The sequence below is a fragment of the Dioscorea cayenensis genome, chromosome 5 (genome assembly GCF_009730915.1).
Source record: "Dioscorea cayenensis subsp. rotundata cultivar TDr96_F1 chromosome 5, TDr96_F1_v2_PseudoChromosome.rev07_lg8_w22 25.fasta, whole genome shotgun sequence".
Lineage (NCBI taxonomy): Eukaryota > Viridiplantae > Streptophyta > Magnoliopsida > Dioscoreales > Dioscoreaceae > Dioscorea > Dioscorea cayenensis.
Genome location: NC_052475.1, coordinates 21,660,162 through 21,680,224, shown reverse-complemented (window position 1 = coordinate 21,680,224; position 20,063 = coordinate 21,660,162). Strand labels below are relative to the sequence as shown.

Genomic DNA, 20,063 nt, shown 5'->3' with positions numbered 1-20,063 from the left:
GATCATGAGTGTAGAAAAAAATTTTTGGTGATATATGTTTTCGATTACGTCACCTTTAATATAACATCCTTGTATTTGAGAAATACAAGCATTGTTGTCTTCATAAATTCTTGTAGCATTTGTTATTCTTGATGGTAATTTGCGGGATATTTGTATATGCCCAATCATAGATCGTAACCATTGGCATTCACGACTTGCTTCATGAAGAGCTAGAATTTCGACATGATTTGATGAAGTAGTCGTAAGAGTTTGTTTTTGTGGAACGCCATGAGATAGTCTGTACCATTGTAAGAAAACATGTATCCGGTCCCGAGATCGCCCTTTGTGAGGATCGAGACGGATACCCAGATGATCAACGAAAACACATGCGAGGTTGGATGAAGATTCTTGTCGATAGAATAAACCCGGATCCGTAGTTCCTCGTAAATAACGTAGCACATCTTTTTACTCCTTTCCAGTGTCTTCGCGTCGGGTGTAGAAGCGTATCTCGCTAGAAGATTTCTTGCAAAAAGCTATATTTGAGTGCGGTATTATTTGCAAGATACATTAATGCATCGATTGCAGCTAAATATGGAGTTTCCGGACCAAGAATGATCTCTCCTTCTTCGGGTGGGCGAAATGGATCTTCTCGAACATCAAGAGTTCGGACGACCATTAGGGCGTGACTCGATTGGATAAGCCTTCTCCATATTGAATCTCTTGACACCTTTTTCGTATAGGGTTGATTGATGCACAAATATTCACGAGTATAAGTGCTCGATTTGTATACCTAGGCAATTTGGTCTTTCCCAAATCTTTCATTTCAAATTCTTTTTTTCGGATATGATCTCTGCGATTCGCAATTTCGGAAGGAGTGCCTACAAGATTTAAATCATCCACATATCTGCTATCACAACAAAACCGTTAGTATAACTTTTTTTAATAAACACACATGGACATATATTATTATTTTTGGTATCCTTCTTTTTATAAGATATTCATCTGAGACGGTTATACCACATCCGTCCAGGATTGTTTTAACCCATAAAGAGATCTCCGTAATTTAATAGAGTATAAATGATGATTATTTGTAATGTTTGTTTTTTTCTATATCCTTCGAGGATTTTTCATATATATGTCATTTTCAAGTAATCCATACGAGATATCTTTGTGACAACATCCATCAATTGCATATCTAATTTATTACTTCTGCCTATGGCAATTAAAAAAATCGAAAAAGTAATTCCATCCATTACGTGAGAGTATGTCTCTTCATAATCAATACCATGCATTTGAGAAAAAAACCTTGAGCAACCAGGTCTTGCTTTGTATCTCATAATTTGATTATTTTTCATTTCTTTTTCTCACAAACACCCATTTATAACCCGATTGGTTTTATCCCTTCGGTGTTGGCACTATCGCCCAAACACCTCACGCTTTTTGATAGGAATTTAGCTCGACTGGATAGCTTCTTTCCATTTTGGCCAATCATTTCTTTGTCGACATTCTTCGATGGATCGTGGCTCGGATCATTATCGGTATTTATTTCTATATCCGTAGCCACATTTGTAGATGAATATATCATTTATTTTCGGTCTCATGCCGATTCGATCTTTGACCATCATCTACATAGCAAATTGAATTTTTCAACATTTTTCGAAATATCATCCCCCATTGATTCTTCATTAACTTGTTACGAGGGTTTTTAAAATTTTTCTCCCTCTTTACATGGGAGATCTTTTTTTCTTTATTTTTTTACGCTTCCTTTTTCTAGGAGTCGAATCTTTGGCACCAATTGGTCTTCCACGTTTTTTTGTCGTGGTTTATTTTTCTACTTGATTTTTCTTTCAATGGATTCTTAGGAATCTCAATTCTTGCGAGGAGCATTCGCAGTGGTATATATGATTTAGTTACCATTTTTAGTATCGTTGAATGCATCGGGTATTTCATTTGCAATATTTTGCAATTTAATGATCCTTTGAACTTCAAGTTCACATTCATTGAGTACGAGGATCATATGTATGTAATCGTGATGCATTCCATTCAATTTCTTTTGGCTCATTTTGAGTAATCATTTCTCCCCCTAATGCAGGGAAGACAGCTTCATCAAAATGACAATCTGCAAATCTTGCGATAAATACATCCCCCTGTTAATGGTTCTAAATATCGTATAATTGAGGGGAATCATAACCAACATATATACCAAGTCTGCGTTGTGGACCCATTTTTTTGTACGATTTGGTGGTGGTATTGGCACATATACTCGCACTAACCAAATATTCTTATATATGAAATATCGGGGCTCTTTACCCATAACAAGTTGGTGTGGTGAATATAAATTACATGCGAGTGGGTCGGATCCAGTATTAAAGTCTGCGAGCATGCAAAAATAGCATGACCCCACGCACTTGTATGCGCTTTCGTCGTTAATAACATTGGATCGGGCAATAACTGCGAGTCTTTTAATTAATGACTCCGCTAACCCATTTTGGGTATGTACATGAGCTACTTGGATGCTCAACATGTATTCCAATCGCCATACAATAATCATAAAATGATTTTTGATGAAAAATTCACCGAAAGATTATCAAGACGAATTATCTTTTATGGGATAATCCGGAAATTGTGCTTTTAAGCCCTAATAATTTGTGCCAATAACCTTGCAAATGCTACATTCCTTGTAGAGCGAGTGAAAACATGGGACCATCTAGTCGATGCATCGATTAAAACCATAAAATACCTAAATGGTCCACATGATGGATGTATTGGTCCACAAATGTCTCCTTGTATTCTTTCTAAAAATTTAGGAGATTCACCAGTCACTTTTGTTATAGAAGGTCTGGTTATTAGCTTTCCCATTGAACATGCTGAACATGCATATTCATTATGTGTTAGGATTTTATAATCCTTCAGTGGGTGTCCATGAGAACTAGTAATAATCCGGCGCAACATAATAGCACCCGGATGTCCAAGTCTTTCATGCCATATTTTAAATATCTCTGGGTCATTAACCTTTAATACGTGTAAAATATAATCATGAGGATATACAGGGAAAGCTTTCAAGTACACGTTTTTGGCATGAAATAACTTGTGTAATATAAAGATATTCTTTTCCTTCCTTATCAACCGTCTCTAAATGATATCCATTGAGACGTATATCTTTAAAGCTTAAAAGGTTTCTCCTAGACTTAGGGGAATAGAGAGCATTTTTCATCTGCAAGGATGTTCTATTTGGCAACATCAATGTTGCTTCTCCAAAACCTTCAACCAGGTCTGATGACCCTGCTATTGTGGCTATACATGCCTTTCTCATTGATAAGGATATAAAATATATTTTTCTTGTCAAAATAGTATGCGTTGTCCATGAATCAATAATCGCATTCATCATCGACCATATTCTAACAAAACAAAAAGAAAAAAACATAATTTAATAAAAACATAAAGACATATTACAAACTAGTCTATAAGGAAATCGACATATCTAAATATGTATTTTCAGTTACATTTAAATTATTTATGGAATTATCCTCAATTGGATCAACTATGGGGTTGTCAGCAAAATTTGTCTCAATATCTTTACCTTTCTTGTTTTTAAGTGATTCTTGGTAAAGGTGGACAAAATGTTTTGGGGTCCTGCAAATTCTAGACCAATGACCTTCCAGGCCACAACGATAGCATGTATCTTTCTTTGTCTCTAACCCCATCTTGTGGCTTTGTTGCTTCTGTTGATGTACATCAATTCTATTATCGCGTGGTCCGATATTATTTCGGCCCCCACCACGACCGCGTAGTCCTCGACCACCATAATTTCCTCGTCCACCGCGGTTTTTAAAACTAGCACCGCGACCACGCCCATCTTCTTTGCCCAAAAATTAATTTACGGCAGTGGTGCCGATCCGGATGGTCGAGATTGATGATTCTCGCATCAACAATTCATTGTTTTGCTCCGCCACGAGGAGACAAGAAATTAATTCGAGAATTTTTGTAAAAATTCTTTTCTCTATATTGTTGTTGTAATATAACATTTCGATGCGTGAAATGTTGTAAATGTTTTCTCGAGCATCATTCCTTCATCACATCGTTTTCTCCACAAAGACGAAAGTCATCGAAACAATTTTTAAATAGCTCGGAATTATATTCTTGCACGCTTTTTAAAAATCTTGAAACACCCGAGGCTCGACCAATCATTGCGTGCTTTGGGCAAGTGAGACCATTCCGAGATGTTCAAATCTCTCTTTCGGGGATAACCACAATTCCCCGTGGATCCTCAATGGTCAAGTATTCATTCTTCGGGGCCATCATCAATATGATGCCTTATAAATATTAAGGCCTTCGCCTTATTATCACTAGGCTCATTGTTATTAGCCTTAATCGTTTTACTCAGGTTTCTTGCTTTCAGATGGAGCTTGATATCGAGGCTCCAGGATATATAATTGCTCCCCGAGATTTGAAGGGCCTCAAATTCTCTTTTTGCAATATTTGTCATTTTCTCTTCAAAATAATAATACAGCATGTAATTAGAATAGAGAGTACAGAATAAAATATAAAGCATTTATATTGTTCATATATATGGTACTGTTCATGTACGATACTATTCATGTATATGGTACTGTTCATGTATACGGTACTGTTTATACGTTGCAATTATTGCAGCATTGGGAATTAAAATTTGTTTGAAAGTGATTATAAGTTTAAAGGAAAGAAGAAGTAAATATAGGGGAGAGAAGAAAGTAGGGGGCCGACGGAAAAAGGCCGGCCGAGTCGCCGACGGAGAAACTCGAAGGGGCCGGCGGAGTAGGGCGACGGAGAAGAGAAAAAGGGCCCGACAGATTTTTACCTGATTTTGTCAACGATCGCCGGGATAGGAGGGTCACCGCGAAGACTTAGGAAAAGATGATGCTTGATAATTTAGATTTGGTGGAAAACTTCATTGTAATAATAATATTATTGTTTTTGTTGTTTATTTTAAAAGTACTGGTAATATTAGCCTCAGTGGCTTTAGTACTGTATGTTTTTTATGTATGCTTCTAAGAAAATCTTATGTATTGTTGACTGAATAAAATGTATGGTTTGCTAGTATTATATTACCTGTCGATCCTTCCTGCATTCAGTGTTAGAAATGGATTCCACATATATAACATATATATTAGATGAGTCAAAGAAAATTAAAATCATATGAGCAAATTCGTGCTGATAACGTGTTAAGAATATATATGTTATAAATGTAAAGATAGTAATAAGAATAGAGAGGCAGAGTATTTACCAAAAACCCAAAAAACCTGAAGAATTAAGTTCTTTTTCTTCTTTCTTCTTTTATTTTTCTCTTTTCTTTCTCTTCTCTATATCTTTTAAAGTATACAAAATGAGGGGGTATTTATAGGGTTACAAGAGTTGAATGAACGGCCAGGATCGATTCGATCCGACGGTCCAAAATACCCTGGTTGTTGGAATAGTAACAGTACCGGCGGCTGCTACAGTACCACATGGGGGGGGGGTTGCTACAGTGTTGCGGTTACTACAGTAATATCTAGAAGTTGCTATAGTAATGCCGGCTGCTACAGTGAAATTGCTACAGTAGACATCCATTAAAAATATTTGTTTATAACATTATTAAAATTATTTTAATAATTGTAAATTGTAAATTTTTATTTTCCCCATGATTCAATAAATATTTTTAAAAATTTTAAAAAATATTTATTTGGTCGAATATGTTCATTTTGATATAACTCCATGGGAAAACCAAAATATATATATATATATATATTTATTTATTTATTTATTTATTTATTTATTTATTTTTTCCCGGTTACAAAAGTGCAGCATTCTGCCATTCCAACATTCAAGTGAAAGCCCAAACAAGACTCTATCTCGTGCAACATTAAATAGCAAGGAAAAATTATTCATAAATTCTTTTAAATTAATTTAAAAAATATGCATGAAGTTGAAAATATTCAATAAAAAGGATTTTGAAAAAGACGACAAGCGCCGAAACTCAGGGACGAACACGTGGGGGAGGAGCGCTCACCACTGAACCATGCTCTCACCGTGCGCGAGATGGGGATCGAACTCGGAGAGCTCGACACTCAAGGCGAACACCCTATGCAAAAGACCCGATACCAATAGACCAAATGGTCATTGGCCAAAATATCCGATTTCAAGAGTCGTGCTAAGGCTAGGTTTCATATATGGCAAAAGAAAAGTAGATGGTTTCGAGATCCCATTAGATTTAATCGGAGAACCATTAGAAAGGTTCCTAGCTGCCGTTGAGAACTTCACAAAGCCCTTGAGTTCACTCCCTGCTTCCGATCTTCTTTTGGCACCACCTGTAAGCGTTGATGATGTAGCATACGCGGTTGTAAATGCAGTCATCGATGATGATGTCTTTGGTGTCTTCACAATTGAGCAGATCAAGGAAGCTGCCTCAAAAGTGAGGACATAATTCTAAGGTGTCTCATCCAAATGATTTATACTATTCGGTCAGGAACCAGATGCAAAGCCTGATGATTTATCAAAGATGAACTTTGACAGATGCAAGTGAATTAGCTGATTATATATGAATCTTGCATTGTACATATCTGTTGTCGAATCAACAATTTGTGCAACAAACTGATATCATTACGAAGGATGTGCATGTTTCTTCAATTGAAAATGTTGCATGGGTTGGTGAACCTAAATCAAATAATAAAGACAAGGGCTTTCGAAATTGTGGAACAAACTGATGTCAGATTATGAAGGACGTGCATGTTTCTTCAATAAAAGGATTTTTCTCATAGATATTATGTAAAATACAAAAAAGGGTGTTTCATTATCAATTTCATTATTATTAGCTGAACTTACAATTAAACAAAATGAATATAGAAACCTTGGCATTGTATCTCTGATTACAAGTGACCTGGTCATTATGAATTATGAGAAATGTCATAAGGTCTAAATTAGCAGGAGTCAACTGCCGAGGAAGTACATACAAGCTCATGTACCTGTTATTCCTAGATCAGAATGAAAGAATAATGACAACAGACCAAGATGATCGTCATTCAATTAGTCGAGTCAGGTGATCCGTATCCCCACGGGTTCTTGCTTGCCCAGTTCCATTGATCCTTACACATCTCATCAATTCCGTATTTCGCCCTATGATATAACAAAGCCGAAGAATTTTGAGATTGAAATCGGGTTCACGAACAATAGCATTTTTGTTCAAAGAACAAATTCAGGACAGTTAGGTGACGTATAATGCGTTGAGTATTATTACGTACTTCCAATTAAGTTCCTGCTCTGCTTTTGATGTAGATGCATAAACAATTTCAGCATCACCGGGTCGTCTTCCAGCCATGACCAGCGGGATTTTCTGAAAGTAACTTAAAAGGTGAGAAACTAGGACATACATTGAAATGGAACCGAATTCTTTTCCTATGCAGTGTAATGTCTGTATGACACATTCCGGCAAAACCTTTTGCTAATGAAGCATGAATTTACAAGGTGGAAACCAAATGAACTATATACATCGAGCACAAATTGTGGAGCAAACAATACCTTTCCAGAAGCTTTCTCAAATGCTGCCACCATTTCCAAAACCGATGTACCCTTTCCGGTGCCTAGGTTATATACTTCACAGCCTGCATGCAACTGACCTCGGTCAGACTGTCAGAGGAAAATGCAACAGCGAACTTTCATGGTAATATATTAACTTCTTTAATATGATTATCAAGGAAAAAGAGATGGTAAAAATTCTTTTCATAATTTGATAAAACCGAACCAAGTTTGCTTCATCTTCAAGAACACTAGTTAAATTTCAGATTGAATAGTATTCTCTTTTTGTATTCGTGGCTATTTACAGTGAACTAAGACACATCAAATGTTAAATACTACCCTTCGAGAAACGAGACTCTATATCACCTGATTCATTTTTATGTGTTCTTTGTGCTGTTGTTTCATGTGATCAACAGGTTAGCAACCCTCCAAAGATTATTTCATTTTACCAACATTTTCAGGTTTAGTGCTTCAGTAGGATATTAGACAGGGAAATGATTCTCTTGATGTTTGATAAATTTCTTACATATTAAAAATTTTAAATTACCTTCACTAAATTAAAAGAAGCGGAAAATAATTTGGTTATGTCAGCTGAATTAATATCATATTTAACAGATTTCCAGAAGAAAACCTGGAGGTTTAACTAAAGTTCCTTACGAGAAACTGTTAGCAAGAGAAGTTTGTCATTGGGTAATTTACCTATTGCAGGGCCTTCAAAGAGCTTCTTCACAGCTGCGATATGTCCATCTGCAAGGTCAACAACATGAATGTAATCTCGTACCTGCAAAATAGTTGTACAATGTAAGTAAAACTGCAGAATGATTTTTTTCCCCAACAATTTTCATATAAATCTGTTAGTGGAGGTAGAAACCTTGTACACATTTAGGAATTGTCCACAATAAAACAAGCATATATGCATGTGAACAGATGTTCCCTATGTGCGAAAATCGAGCACAGACAAGTTCTACAGAAGGAAACCATTCAACTTCAAAAGCACAAGCCGGAAAAAACTAAAGAATAACCAAGAAAACATACTGTTATGCATGATAGAGGGAAGTGGTCAAATATAAACAGAGTCAGAATCAATACCCCAGTGCCGTCCTTGGTTGAATAATCATTCCCGTATACTGTAAGCACAGGTCTTCTCTCAACAGCAACTTGCTGTACGAAAGGCATGAGGTTGTTCGGAATCCCACGAGGATCTTCACCAATAAATCCACTAGGATGAGCTCCGACAGGATTGAAATATCTGAGTAATATGATGTTCCAATCAGGGTCCGACTGATGTAAATCACGACAGATCTCTTCAATGAAAAGCTGCAATTTCACACACATTTTGCAAATTTGAATCAAGCAAGGGTACATTGAATGTGAAATAAAAGTTTGGAAAATTTAAAAGTATAAACCTTAGTCCGGCCATATGGATTTAATGCACATAGTGGGAATTCTTCTGTGCAGGGCACTTCCTTTGGCCATCCATAAACTGTAGCAGATGATGAGAACACAAGCTGCAATTTTTTGGACATTGACAACCAAATGATTTTTCATGACATAAAAAGAACATAATTCTAAAGATTCTTGTGGGCTATGAATTTTTGGGAAAGAGGAGCGGGCGAACCCACTAGAGGGCAGGGAGCGTGCACAGGCCTCGGTGGAACAAGTGGGGGACGGGACCACACTCACGTGGGCTACTGGAACCACCCCGTGCACAACCACTATTTACAACTCCAAGAAATGTGCGCCAGTAGGGAATCGAGACTCTTACCACTTGGTGAGAGCTCTATCGGCGACCCGTGTACCAATAGACCCGAAGGTCGTTGGCGTGGGCTATGAATCTTTATCACAGGAGAATGATCCATTAATCAGCAATATAGGCTCATTTATATATCTAAGTGAATTCTACTTGAAACCCGGTAAATTTTTTTAACACAAGTAGCTCAACCTTATGAAACTTGTCACAAAGTTGAAGCATGGATTTGTCTGTGGGCCAAGATTAAATTGAAATATTACCAAGGTTGGTGATTGTCACAGTTCTGAGGATTGAAGTAACTGGAATGCTTAGCTTTTATTCAGATTCAAAATACTACACACAAGCAAAAAGGAAAAGCCTTGTTATTTCTCTTAATTCATTTATAAATAAAAATATATGACAGAAGCATAAGTGATTTTGATAACCCAAAAATATGAAGTAGGTTTTATCAAAAAAAAAAAAAATGAAGTAGGAACTGCAGACAAATGAACATCAACAAGAAGTTTGGTAGCACAATACTGCGATGATAAATTTCAGCCAAGGAACTTGAAAGTTAACAAGAACACGGTATGGGCATAAGCAAAAGGGTGAACTAAAAATCATCAATTCAAAAAAATGTTTATCGAGTCCATTTTCATGGTAAAATGACTATAATACTGCTTTATAAATATCATAAACTAAATATACACACTAGGTCAAAACCTAGCAGAAGAAGAATCTCAAATCTTAAACATGTAAATCTAAAATCAAAATTTAAATAAAAAAAAAATTAAAGCCATGATACCTTTTTGCATCCATGGGCAGCCATTACTTCCAAGAGTACAATTGTACCAGCAATGTTATTATTATAATAAAGCATTGGTTTCTGGACACTTTCACCAACTGCTTTTAAACCAGCGAAGTGGATAACCGCATCAAACCTGAAAATCAAAATCAACAACATATCAAAACAAAATTTGCAGTCACAATATTTCTGCCCTCAATTAAAGGAACCTTCCTTGCATAATACATCATTAGGGGTATCTCTCAAGTACAAGTGTACAACATTTAATTCTTATCCGGTTGCCATTGTCCCTTCAATTCTCCAGTACTATATACATTCCAATTCCTCTCTGTTATCACAAAAATACCCTCAATGGTAAATTTGCAAGAAGGGTTACAATTTTTTTGCTAAGGACTGAACGGGATGAAAAAGGAAAATTTCTTCTCACCCTAAAATATCAACAGTAAAAAAAAGATGCATTCAATCACATGCTCATCATTAATAATGTGTGTTTCATTATTATTAACACACATTAGCTTGATTAACAGAATCCTCCTCGTAAAGTGGTTACAGGTAACTGAATTTGCTATCTGTTAGAACTAAGAGAATATTTACACAAAAGATATATGGATCATTAGACCTCAATATGTATTTTTGCTTCTTTCTTTTTGTGCTGAATAAATTGATAGAATTATCTTTGCCACTCAAAGATAGTCATGGGTCCTAAAAATTCCTGAAATGGGATATACGTCTGCTTCTAAAGCCAGCTGAAAAAGTAAATGAACAACTTTTGACCAAAAAGGCAGTTATGCACAAAGTGGAAGAAATTGACTATCATTAATGTGAAAGGTAATCCTCACAAGCAAGAAGCTCCTGGTATATAAAAGGAAATGAAGAGCATCATGAAGTTCATGTGAAGCTTGCTTACTTTGTTGATGAAAAAACTTTCTCCAATGCGTCTTTATCACGAATATCAACCTGATCAGATGAAATCCTAGTAAGAAACAGTGTGATTTCTCAAGCACTAATTCAAATTACCTACAGGCTAAAGATATCCACAATTTGAAATCTAATATCAATTACCAAATAAGCAAATTCCAAACAAACAGAAAAACAATTTCCTCTCAGAAGACCAATGTTTAAGTATAATAATCCTTAAAATTCCTAAATGCTTCTCAAGAAAGAGAAAGTTTTTGAGTGTGTGTGGTGAGATTCCGGTGAAGAAAAAGAAAAATAATACAACATGACAAATGCTTCTTTTGGGTGTCAACAGCAAAGCAGGTGGGCCTTGATACAATGTCATTGCTTGCTAACATGGGCAGTCCCAGATTTGATCTCTTCACACATGGGTTAAGATTACTATATATCTAAGAAAACTTTTAAATAAAATATCTCCACAATAACATCAATATTGTAGCTTTAGGCCTCTGTTCACATTATTGTTTTGTTAGATAAAACAGAAAAAAAAAAACTAAACTCAGTCCTAATATCTGTCTCACCAAACTTTTTTTTTTTTTTTGAAAAATTTTCTCACCAAACTGACTTGAAATCAGAAAAAGAAATATAGACTATCTTTTTCTCATAAAACCAATCCTTATTTTCTGATTTTAGTCCTCTGGTTACCTCTCTAAACTCTAACACCAAAGTATCATCAAAATTGGAGTTTATTGCAGTGATTTATCATCATGGATAGTGAAATTCTAGTAATTTATGATCAACTAAGATAAAAATGCTTCAAAAGTGAACATTTTTATAAAAATTCTCTTTTTTCCCAAGAAAAAAGAAAATAAGATGGATGGATTTTTATTTTTATTTTTTTCCTCCCTCTATTTAATATCACTTAGAAGAAATTTAAAGAAAAACCATATGAAATCTGATTTAAATTTCTCACAAGATTTTTTTTTTTTAAAACCATTCAAAGCAATCAGATTCAACCAATGTCTTGACAAAAAAATCTACATCCAAATCAGAGCATTTTTTTTATTGCATAAGAAATCAGAGCAAATTCATCTGAAATTCACATCTGAAACGCGAAAAACGCTCACAAAAAAAAACACAAACAAACAAAAGGAGAAATTGGAAAACCTTATGAAAAGCGAGGTTTTTGCCGAAATCCCCAGCGAGGTCGGCAACGCGGTTGATGGCGAGGTCGGAAGAGTTATCAAGGTTGTCAAGGACGACGGCTCGGAAGCCACCAAGAAGAAGCTGGAGGACGGTGTGGCTACCAATGTAGCCAGCGCCACCGGTGACGAGGATGGTGGCGGGGGAGGCCATGGAAATGAAATGAAATGAAATGGAATGGAATTGGAATTGGAATGGAATGTTGGTAATAAATTAATTAATTAATAATTAATAATAATAATAAATTTTATATAATAATATAATAATATAATATAATATACATATAGATAAGAAAAAGGGAGAAGGTACGAAGGAAAGCAGTTCAGTTTTTATGGGGGTTAGGTGTCAACTACACAACATCTCTGCGAACTCAGTCAAAGTGCACTCACTCAATCATTTAATTCTAAAGATTTTGACTTTTTTCAGATTTCTTTGTGGGCCATCTCTAATTTTTTAAAAAATAAATTTAATGAACATTTTTTTTTTGTGGGTCATTTTAGTGTGATGAGCATTTTAAGTTTAGGCTAACGGCATCAAATCTCTTAAGTAAAATTTATATTTTGGGGGCCAAAATCAAACTCCAAAGTTTTTTTTTTAGTTTTGTTTTGGGACAAAATTGACAAGCGATAAAGCAAAAGACAAACGGATACAGAAATGCACTAATTACGGTGGCTTGAATGACCTCCTGAGAATAATCTCCTGTCATACAACTCTGAAGGGGAGAACAAGAGATAATTCTCACACAAAACTCCAAAATTTTGAGAAAAAGTATATATATATATATATATATATGTATGTGTTAAAGTATTAATTTAAATCTGTAATTATTTCTGATTTTTTTTAAATGTGATATTTAACATCTTTTTAAAAAATATAATTGGTTAATTGATTTTTTATGAATAATGGATTAGAATAAATTTTTTTTATTGAAGCTGAAAAAATTTAACTTAATTAATAGTAAAAAAACTAGAATTTTAAAATTATAATTTTTTTTATTTTTTAAAATAATAATAAACATTTATTAATATTGATATTTTTAATATATCCTTTTTTGAAGAAAAATATAATTGTTAAATATATATATTTATTTAAGAGTTAATTTTTCATATAAAAAAAAGTTTAAGATGCAAATCAAGTCGTTGGGTTGGGCAAATAATATTTATCAATTATCCCCCAACCAAATATGATGTTTTTGTTACATTGAGATTTCAGTAAACCAAGCGGGCTTATAAAAATATTTTTAGAACGATTTTTAAACAATAGCAAAAAAACTATTTTGGTCTTGTTGGAAAAAGTTTTAATTTATTACAATATATATGTACTATGTGACAATGAGGTTGAATATTAAACCATTCTTTGCAAACAAGTTTGGTTTGATTCAAAACTATAATTTTTCTTGCAAAGTAAAGGGATAAATCATTTTTCATTTTTTCTTAAAAATAAATGAGCTCTTTACAATCACTTTTCTTTTTACGAGGAAATTGATTCACAAGGGGTGGTGTGGAAGTAATTACAATATGGGGTGTGAAAATTTGATAATTATCCAGTAGGAATTAAAATAAACAAAAATTGTATAATGGACAAAAGTTTAAGAAGACAGTGGTTTAAAACCATATATTCTTTTTAAGGTACTAGAAAACGGGTAAATTTTTCATGTGGTTACTGTTATGGCTGATTTCTATTTTTATCATTGTCTTTCAATTTGTTTTTTTTTGTCATTAGATATTAATTTGTTTTCACGGTTGGTCAATTGGGGTTTTCAGGTCAAATTTAAATGATGTGGCGGACGAAAATGCCACGTTAGTCTTTTTTTTAAGTGAGCTGAGTCAGCATGCTCTCTCCAACTGGGATGTGAGAAAATATAAAAAAAAGAGTGACGTGTCATTTTTGGCCGCCACGTCATCTAAATTTTGTCAGAAAACCCCAAGTGACCAACTGGTGAAAACAAATTAATATCTAATGACAAAAAAAAACAAATTGAAACACAATGACCACATGAAAAATTACCCACTAAAAAGCATATAAACCACATATGAAAAATTCTAAAAAAAAAATTATGAAGAAAAGATTAATTATCATTAGGACTAAGTTAGTAATATCATTATAGTTTATTAAAAACCCATTTCTAATAGATTAGAATAACTAAAGGTAAAATCAAGATTCAATATAACTTTACATAGAAAATGCATTCATACCAAATGAGAAAATTAAATTTACATACAATTCAATTGCAAGTTTCATTGAATACACCAAATATTATAATATTAATATTTTACATAAAAAATAATTACATGTAAAATCTTTCCCCGTAAAAACTTTACATGTAATAAACAAATTACAAACCACAAACCTGGTAAATTTATTTATTTATTTATTTTTTATTGTAATGTTCCAATGGCCTGCTCATGTTTGATAGGAAATAAGGCCAAAACAACATTTAATTTTGTTGAAATAAGTAATGAATAAATAAAAAGTGAGGAATGTAAAAAAAAAATTTCTTGAAAAAAAAATCTATGAAGTATCTCCATTCTAGCCCTTGAATTAAAAAAAATCTAGTCCTAAACTAATTCTTGAACCATATATATAATCATACAATCAAATGGGTCAAATTTGAATTTTAATCTTTGTTATTAACCCTCTTATTCCCTTGAATTATGGTTCATGAATAATAATAATAATAATAATAATAATAATAATAATAATAATAATAATAATTGTTGTTAATATTATTATTTATAAATATAGACAAATCATGTTACAGATATATACAAACGTAAAAGTTAATATAAACAATATTAAATTCTTTTATACGAATTGAAGTTTAAATGCGCCTCATCTATAAGAACACAAACACCACTTATGCAGGGATTCATACCAATGGACTAAAAAATTCATTGGCATTCATAAATTACTCATGTGTCTCTACTATTTTTTTAATAGTTCAATTTTTATTAACATACAAATAATGCAACCCAAAAAAAAAAAAAGAAGCTGTGGCGAATGAATCTAGAGATACTAAAGAAAGGGAAATTATAAATGTAATTTAGAATCCATTTGAGTGTTATAGTTTGGATTATAATTTATAATAGATAGAATGTCGGATCCTTTGTATGACTTATATAATTAATAAAATTGATATTAATTTGGTGAATGGTGGGACACTTAAACATTAAGAAATAAAACTTTGGTACTTTTTTTTTTTAACAAGAAGAACAGACAGCCTGAAAGTCCTGCTAAATCGTCAAAGACGTGCACAAATCTCGGTGGAGCAAGCGGAGACGGGGCCCGCGCACACAACCACCGCTCACATCTTCTAGAAATATGCCCTCAGCTGAGAATCAAACTCTCACCACTCAATAAAGAGCTCTATCGGTGACCCGTATATCAATAGATCATTTGGTCGTTGGCAAAATTTTGGTACGTTTGGTAGGTGACCTATCATGCAAGAAGCGTGGAACGGTGGCAGAGCATCTCCTCCACCTAAATTAATTAATTAATTAATTAGTTAACATATTAAGTGACTTGCACATGCTTGCTCAAATAATAATGGGTCTTAGAGCTCAGTTATATAAAGTTTTAGCACCATTGTCATTGTATCTGAATCCTTGTTTAGTTCATATAATTTGGATTTTTAATTACAATAAATAAGTCATAATTTTATTAAATAAGATAAATAATTATAAAAATCCCAAATATAATAGGACAAGATGAAACAAAATTAAACAAAATATTATAAGGCAATAAATATACTAATAACATTAAAATATAAGACTTTATAAAATTAAACAACATACGAATAGATAGTGCTTCTAAGAGATAATCATTAAAGGGAATTATCCATCCTAAATGATATTTAAATTAAGGTTGAGCTTTTAGGTAGGGTCCAATAGTGAGTGATATTTCACCATAATTGTGGGAGGACAAAAAAAACTATTTTTCATAGCTAAGGTGAAAAATCAGAAGAAGAAAAATACGATTAATTTTAATAATTCATAAAATTAATTGACAGCAAGTTCGAAAGTTACTTTAAAAAAATAGACAAACCATTTGACATATATACCAGATGCCTTGAACTTTCAGTTTCACATTGTTGTTTTTTATGCCTTAGTTGTGAAAAATACATAAATAATTCTAATTAAAAAATAAATGTAAAACAAATAAATGCATTCCTATTTAATATAGGAAATATAAATTTAGTTGATCATCTTCCAATAATACTGGTTGCGCAAAATCGTATATTTTAAAACACTAAATTGTTAGTGTAGAATAAAAAAAATTATTTTATGAAACACTTACTTAAAATGCATAATTAGATATAAGTAAAATCATCAAACAAATTTGTTTCTATACTTTGATTTATGGGCTCAAATTTGGGCAAAATTTATAGCCCAACCTCCAATTCAATAACCTTGCTGGTCTAAATTACTTATTCCACCAAGCCAGATTATTATCATGGTTAAGTTGATAATTAATGTACATCTTGTAAGTTATTAATAAATTATATTTACCAAGAGTAGGTATTTTAAATCCGTGGCTTATCCATGTTTACAGAAAAAAAAAAATCAATTATGTTTATTTACTTTTACATTATACTACTAATTCATTAACAAACAACCAATAAGTTTCTTCGTCTATTGGCACTGAATTTATGTCATTGCTGAGGAGGAAGATGTGAGTTCGAACCTAACTCCCTCATAGGTGAGGGCATACATAGTTAAAGTATTAATTTTTACTGTGCAAATCCGTGGCTGTGGGTTTTGTAAAACAGATTTGTAAAACAGATAAATTTACTAACAAATATTTACACCTATTAATTGTAATTGTATTATAATCCCATTGCATGAAATTTTCAATTTAACAAAAATAAATAAATGATGAAATATACAAAATCCAATAATTTTTTTAAAAAATTAGAAACTGTTTTTCAAAGTTTGAATAAAAATGTTATCTCTAATTTAAAATTATATATTCTAGAAGCAAAAAAAAAATTTTTTTTGAAAAAAAGTCTAAAAGCAAATTATTATCTTTTGATATTCTGTGGGCTTAAACTTGTAAAATTATTATTAAAAAAAGGAAAAGTTTTTTTTACAATGCCACAAGATAAGCGCATATACAATCACGGTGTGGGCACATGAGACAATAATGACCCATTTGTATGCTTTTACTAGATCGACACAGGGATTGGGTTTCAAACTCACACTCACATTTGGGGATCCATTGTGTATAACTTGTTTTAAATTCTAACAATAAGGTCAATGTTGCTAGACCAAAGCGCGATAAAATTTAAAAAAAAAAAGTTTGACAGGTTGTTTTGTTCCATAAATTTCGGCGGTTTTGAAAATTAAAAAAAATTTAAATTTAGAAATCAATCCATTATTAACAAAGGAATGGATAATAAAATTAAATATGAGAGATAATCCTATAGATACAGGTTCGTGGCTTATCTTCACCCGTTGGATTGTCTCTATTTGGTGGCTTCTAAATCAAAGGCCAACAATTTTCAAAGAAATAAATAATAATGAAAAATAATTAAGTGGACTCAGTTTCATAATAACTACAGAATTAAGACGTGGTTCATTCTTAGCCATAGGTTTTTAAATTTTATTATTTATTTATTATATAATATAAAGATTAGTTGATAATTACATTAAAAATATCAACTTATTTTTATATTATATAATAAATAAACAACAAAATTTATAAATCCATCGCTAAAAATGAACCGCATGGCCCATGTTTTGGTTCCATAATAGTTATCACGAATCGAGTCTATTGGATTATTTTTTTTTTATGATTGGTGACTACTAAAATTTCAAAGTATGTATTGAAACTAATAATTAATAATATTTAAAACTAACAATTAAATTTGAATCTTATTACCAAATCTAAATCCACGGCTAAAGTTTCACCTGCTCTAAGAAATTGTTAAAATATATAAGAAAATCAATATTATTTACAGTTAATATTGATTTTGAAATTTTCTCTGTAAACAACACCAACCCAAAAATTATAAAAAAACATATATACATACATATTCTTTCTTTAGTTACAAATTACTCTGTTTTTTAAATAGAAATCAATAAAATCAATTGCAACCATTTATAAAAGAGGTGGTAATTTACTTCCTCCCAAATCCACATTTCTCAAAATAAAATAAAATAAAATAAAATTTCCAACCATTCATCTCATCTAAATCAACCAAAACTCTCAGTTTAAAAGATCAAGGACATACATACAACCTTCAAATATCCAAAGAACTACAAATTAATCTCTAACAACAACAACAACAACAACCAAAATAAAATAAATAAAAGAAAAACCTAAATATTAAAAAAAAAATCTATAAAGACCTCACAGTTGGTAAAGAGTGCCTAAGAAAACAATAAGGAGAAGATGAATCAAGCCTTGTCTTTCTCTTTTGGAGGAAACGTTGCAGTGATCTCTTCATTGACTGCACTTGTTGAGGCAATGCATGATATTGATTAATATTATTATTAATATTATTCTGTTGTAGTTGTTGTTGTTGTTGTTGTTGTTGTTGTTGAGGAGATAATAATGAAGACTGAGAAGGAGATGATATGATTATTTCCTTTTCCTTTTCCTTTTCCTTTTCCTTCTGATGTACTTCTTCTTCTCCTTCTTCTCTTTCTCCTCTTAATGGTAATCCTTTTGCCATGCATATAATTGCTTTTGCCTGTTTATTCATACAATTAAACAAAACATTAGCAATTATTTAAATCACTAATATCAAAAGAGTTCATTATATATATATATATATATATAAAGACAAAGTTTTATATATCTATATTCAAAAGATGGAAAATATTAAAGCAAATTAAGAAGACAAACCTGAATGCTTGTAACTTCAGAAACACAAACATGACCAGCATAAAAGATGGTCATTTGCCGAAGTTGTTCTTGACTGTTTCTTCCACCACCGGAATTAGATTTGGGACTTGGCTCCGGTGAGCCTAGACAGAGGTTCAACTCTAGTTCATCTCCCCAACCACCATTCATCTTCTTCATATTCATTCTTTTTTTTCTCTTCTTGTTGATGTCCTTTGTAGTAGTAGTTGTTGTTGTTGTTGTTGTTGTTGTTGATGATGAAGAGATGATGAAGAGATGAGAAAGCGTTATATATTTATATATCAAGCAAGGGTAAGAGGGGGGTGGTGGTGGTGGTGGGTTGGGTATGAGTTGGGTTGATGGGTTAGTTAAGAGTGTGTGTGCGTGTGGAAAGGGGCGGCTCAAGAAAAGAGTGAAGGCATGCTTGACATGCTTTTCACATGCGCCGAAATGGTTTGCCCTTGGAAGTCGGCAGTCAATTACCCTTTTCAACGGCATTTTATTCATTTTTATTATTTTTTATTTTTAAATTAATTTGTTAAACTTTTTGGATTTTAAAGTACAACTTAGATTTCTCATGTAGTTAATGCTTGCTTCGAGAATAGTTGAATTTTGATTTCTGTTTTTTTAATTTAAATTGTTTTTACTGAAGAAGAAGAAGACTCGATTAGTTGTCGTTGTTTGTTTTTTTTTTTATAAATGTTTTTACTTTTTTTTTAAAAAAAATTTAGGAGTGATATTTAATAAATTAGCCAACAATCATTTGGTCTATTGGCATCGGGCCCTTTGTGTAAGGTGTTCGCTTCGAGTGTTGAGTGTGGCTCCCCGAGTTTGATCCCTATCTCGCACAAGGTGAGGGTATGGTTTGGTGGTGAGCGCGGCTCCCTCAGGTGTTTGTCCTTCGGTTTCGACGCTTGTCGAACCTTTTTCAAAAAATTAATTAATTAATTAAGTATATCAGTGATACCATATTTATATACTAGATTTATTAAATATTTATATAGTAAAATTTAGAGAAGGGTTTTGTTTTATCATTTATTATTAACGATTTAAATTTAAAATTTAAATAAAAAAAAA

The 20,063-nt window shown here is 32.5% G+C and overlaps 2 protein-coding genes across 2 annotated transcripts; both read right to left on the bottom strand.

Annotated features, from left to right (window-relative positions):
- Window positions 1-6,766: 6,766 nt before the first annotated feature.
- On the bottom strand, window positions 6,767-12,316 carry LOC120260635 (UDP-glucose 4-epimerase GEPI48-like). Its single transcript, XM_039268164.1, has 9 exons — window positions 12,105-12,316; window positions 10,948-10,997; window positions 10,041-10,176; window positions 8,913-9,014; window positions 8,596-8,823; window positions 8,206-8,287; window positions 7,510-7,592; window positions 7,233-7,324; window positions 6,767-7,107 (listed from the first exon to the last, which is right to left on the bottom strand). Exons 1-9 carry the CDS (start codon window positions 12,291-12,293, stop codon window positions 7,014-7,016), a joined length of 1,056 nt encoding a protein of 351 aa, XP_039124098.1. The 5' UTR covers window positions 12,294-12,316; the 3' UTR covers window positions 6,767-7,013.
- Window positions 12,317-18,330: 6,014 nt separating this feature from the next.
- Window positions 18,331-19,239, bottom strand: LOC120262124. The gene is made up of 2 exons (XM_039270185.1): window positions 18,990-19,239; window positions 18,331-18,834 (listed from the first exon to the last, which is right to left on the bottom strand). The coding sequence occupies exons 1-2, from the start codon at window positions 19,170-19,172 to the stop codon at window positions 18,481-18,483; spliced, it is 537 nt and encodes a 178-aa protein (XP_039126119.1). The 5' UTR covers window positions 19,173-19,239; the 3' UTR covers window positions 18,331-18,480.
- Between the last annotated feature and the right edge of the window lie 824 nt (window positions 19,240-20,063).

Excerpts from the sequence above, each read along its gene's own strand:
- LOC120260635 (XM_039268164.1), bottom strand. The coding sequence starts at position 12,293 with ATGGCCTCCCCCGCCACCATCCTCGTCACCGGTGGCGCTGGCTACATT. Across the intron at positions 8,824-8,912 it reads ATCCATATGGCCGGACTAAG|CTTTTCATTGAAGAGATCTG; the intron begins GTTTATACTTTT and ends GTGAAATTGCAG. Across the intron at positions 7,108-7,232 it reads GAGCAGGAACTTAATTGGAA|GGCGAAATACGGAATTGATG; the intron begins GTACGTAATAAT and ends GTTATATCATAG.
- LOC120262124 (XM_039270185.1), bottom strand. The coding sequence starts at position 19,172 with ATGAATATGAAGAAGATGAATGGTGGTTGGGGAGATGAACTAGAGTTG. Across the intron at positions 18,835-18,989 it reads CTGAAGTTACAAGCATTCAG|GCAAAAGCAATTATATGCAT; the intron begins GTTTGTCTTCTT and ends ATGAATAAACAG.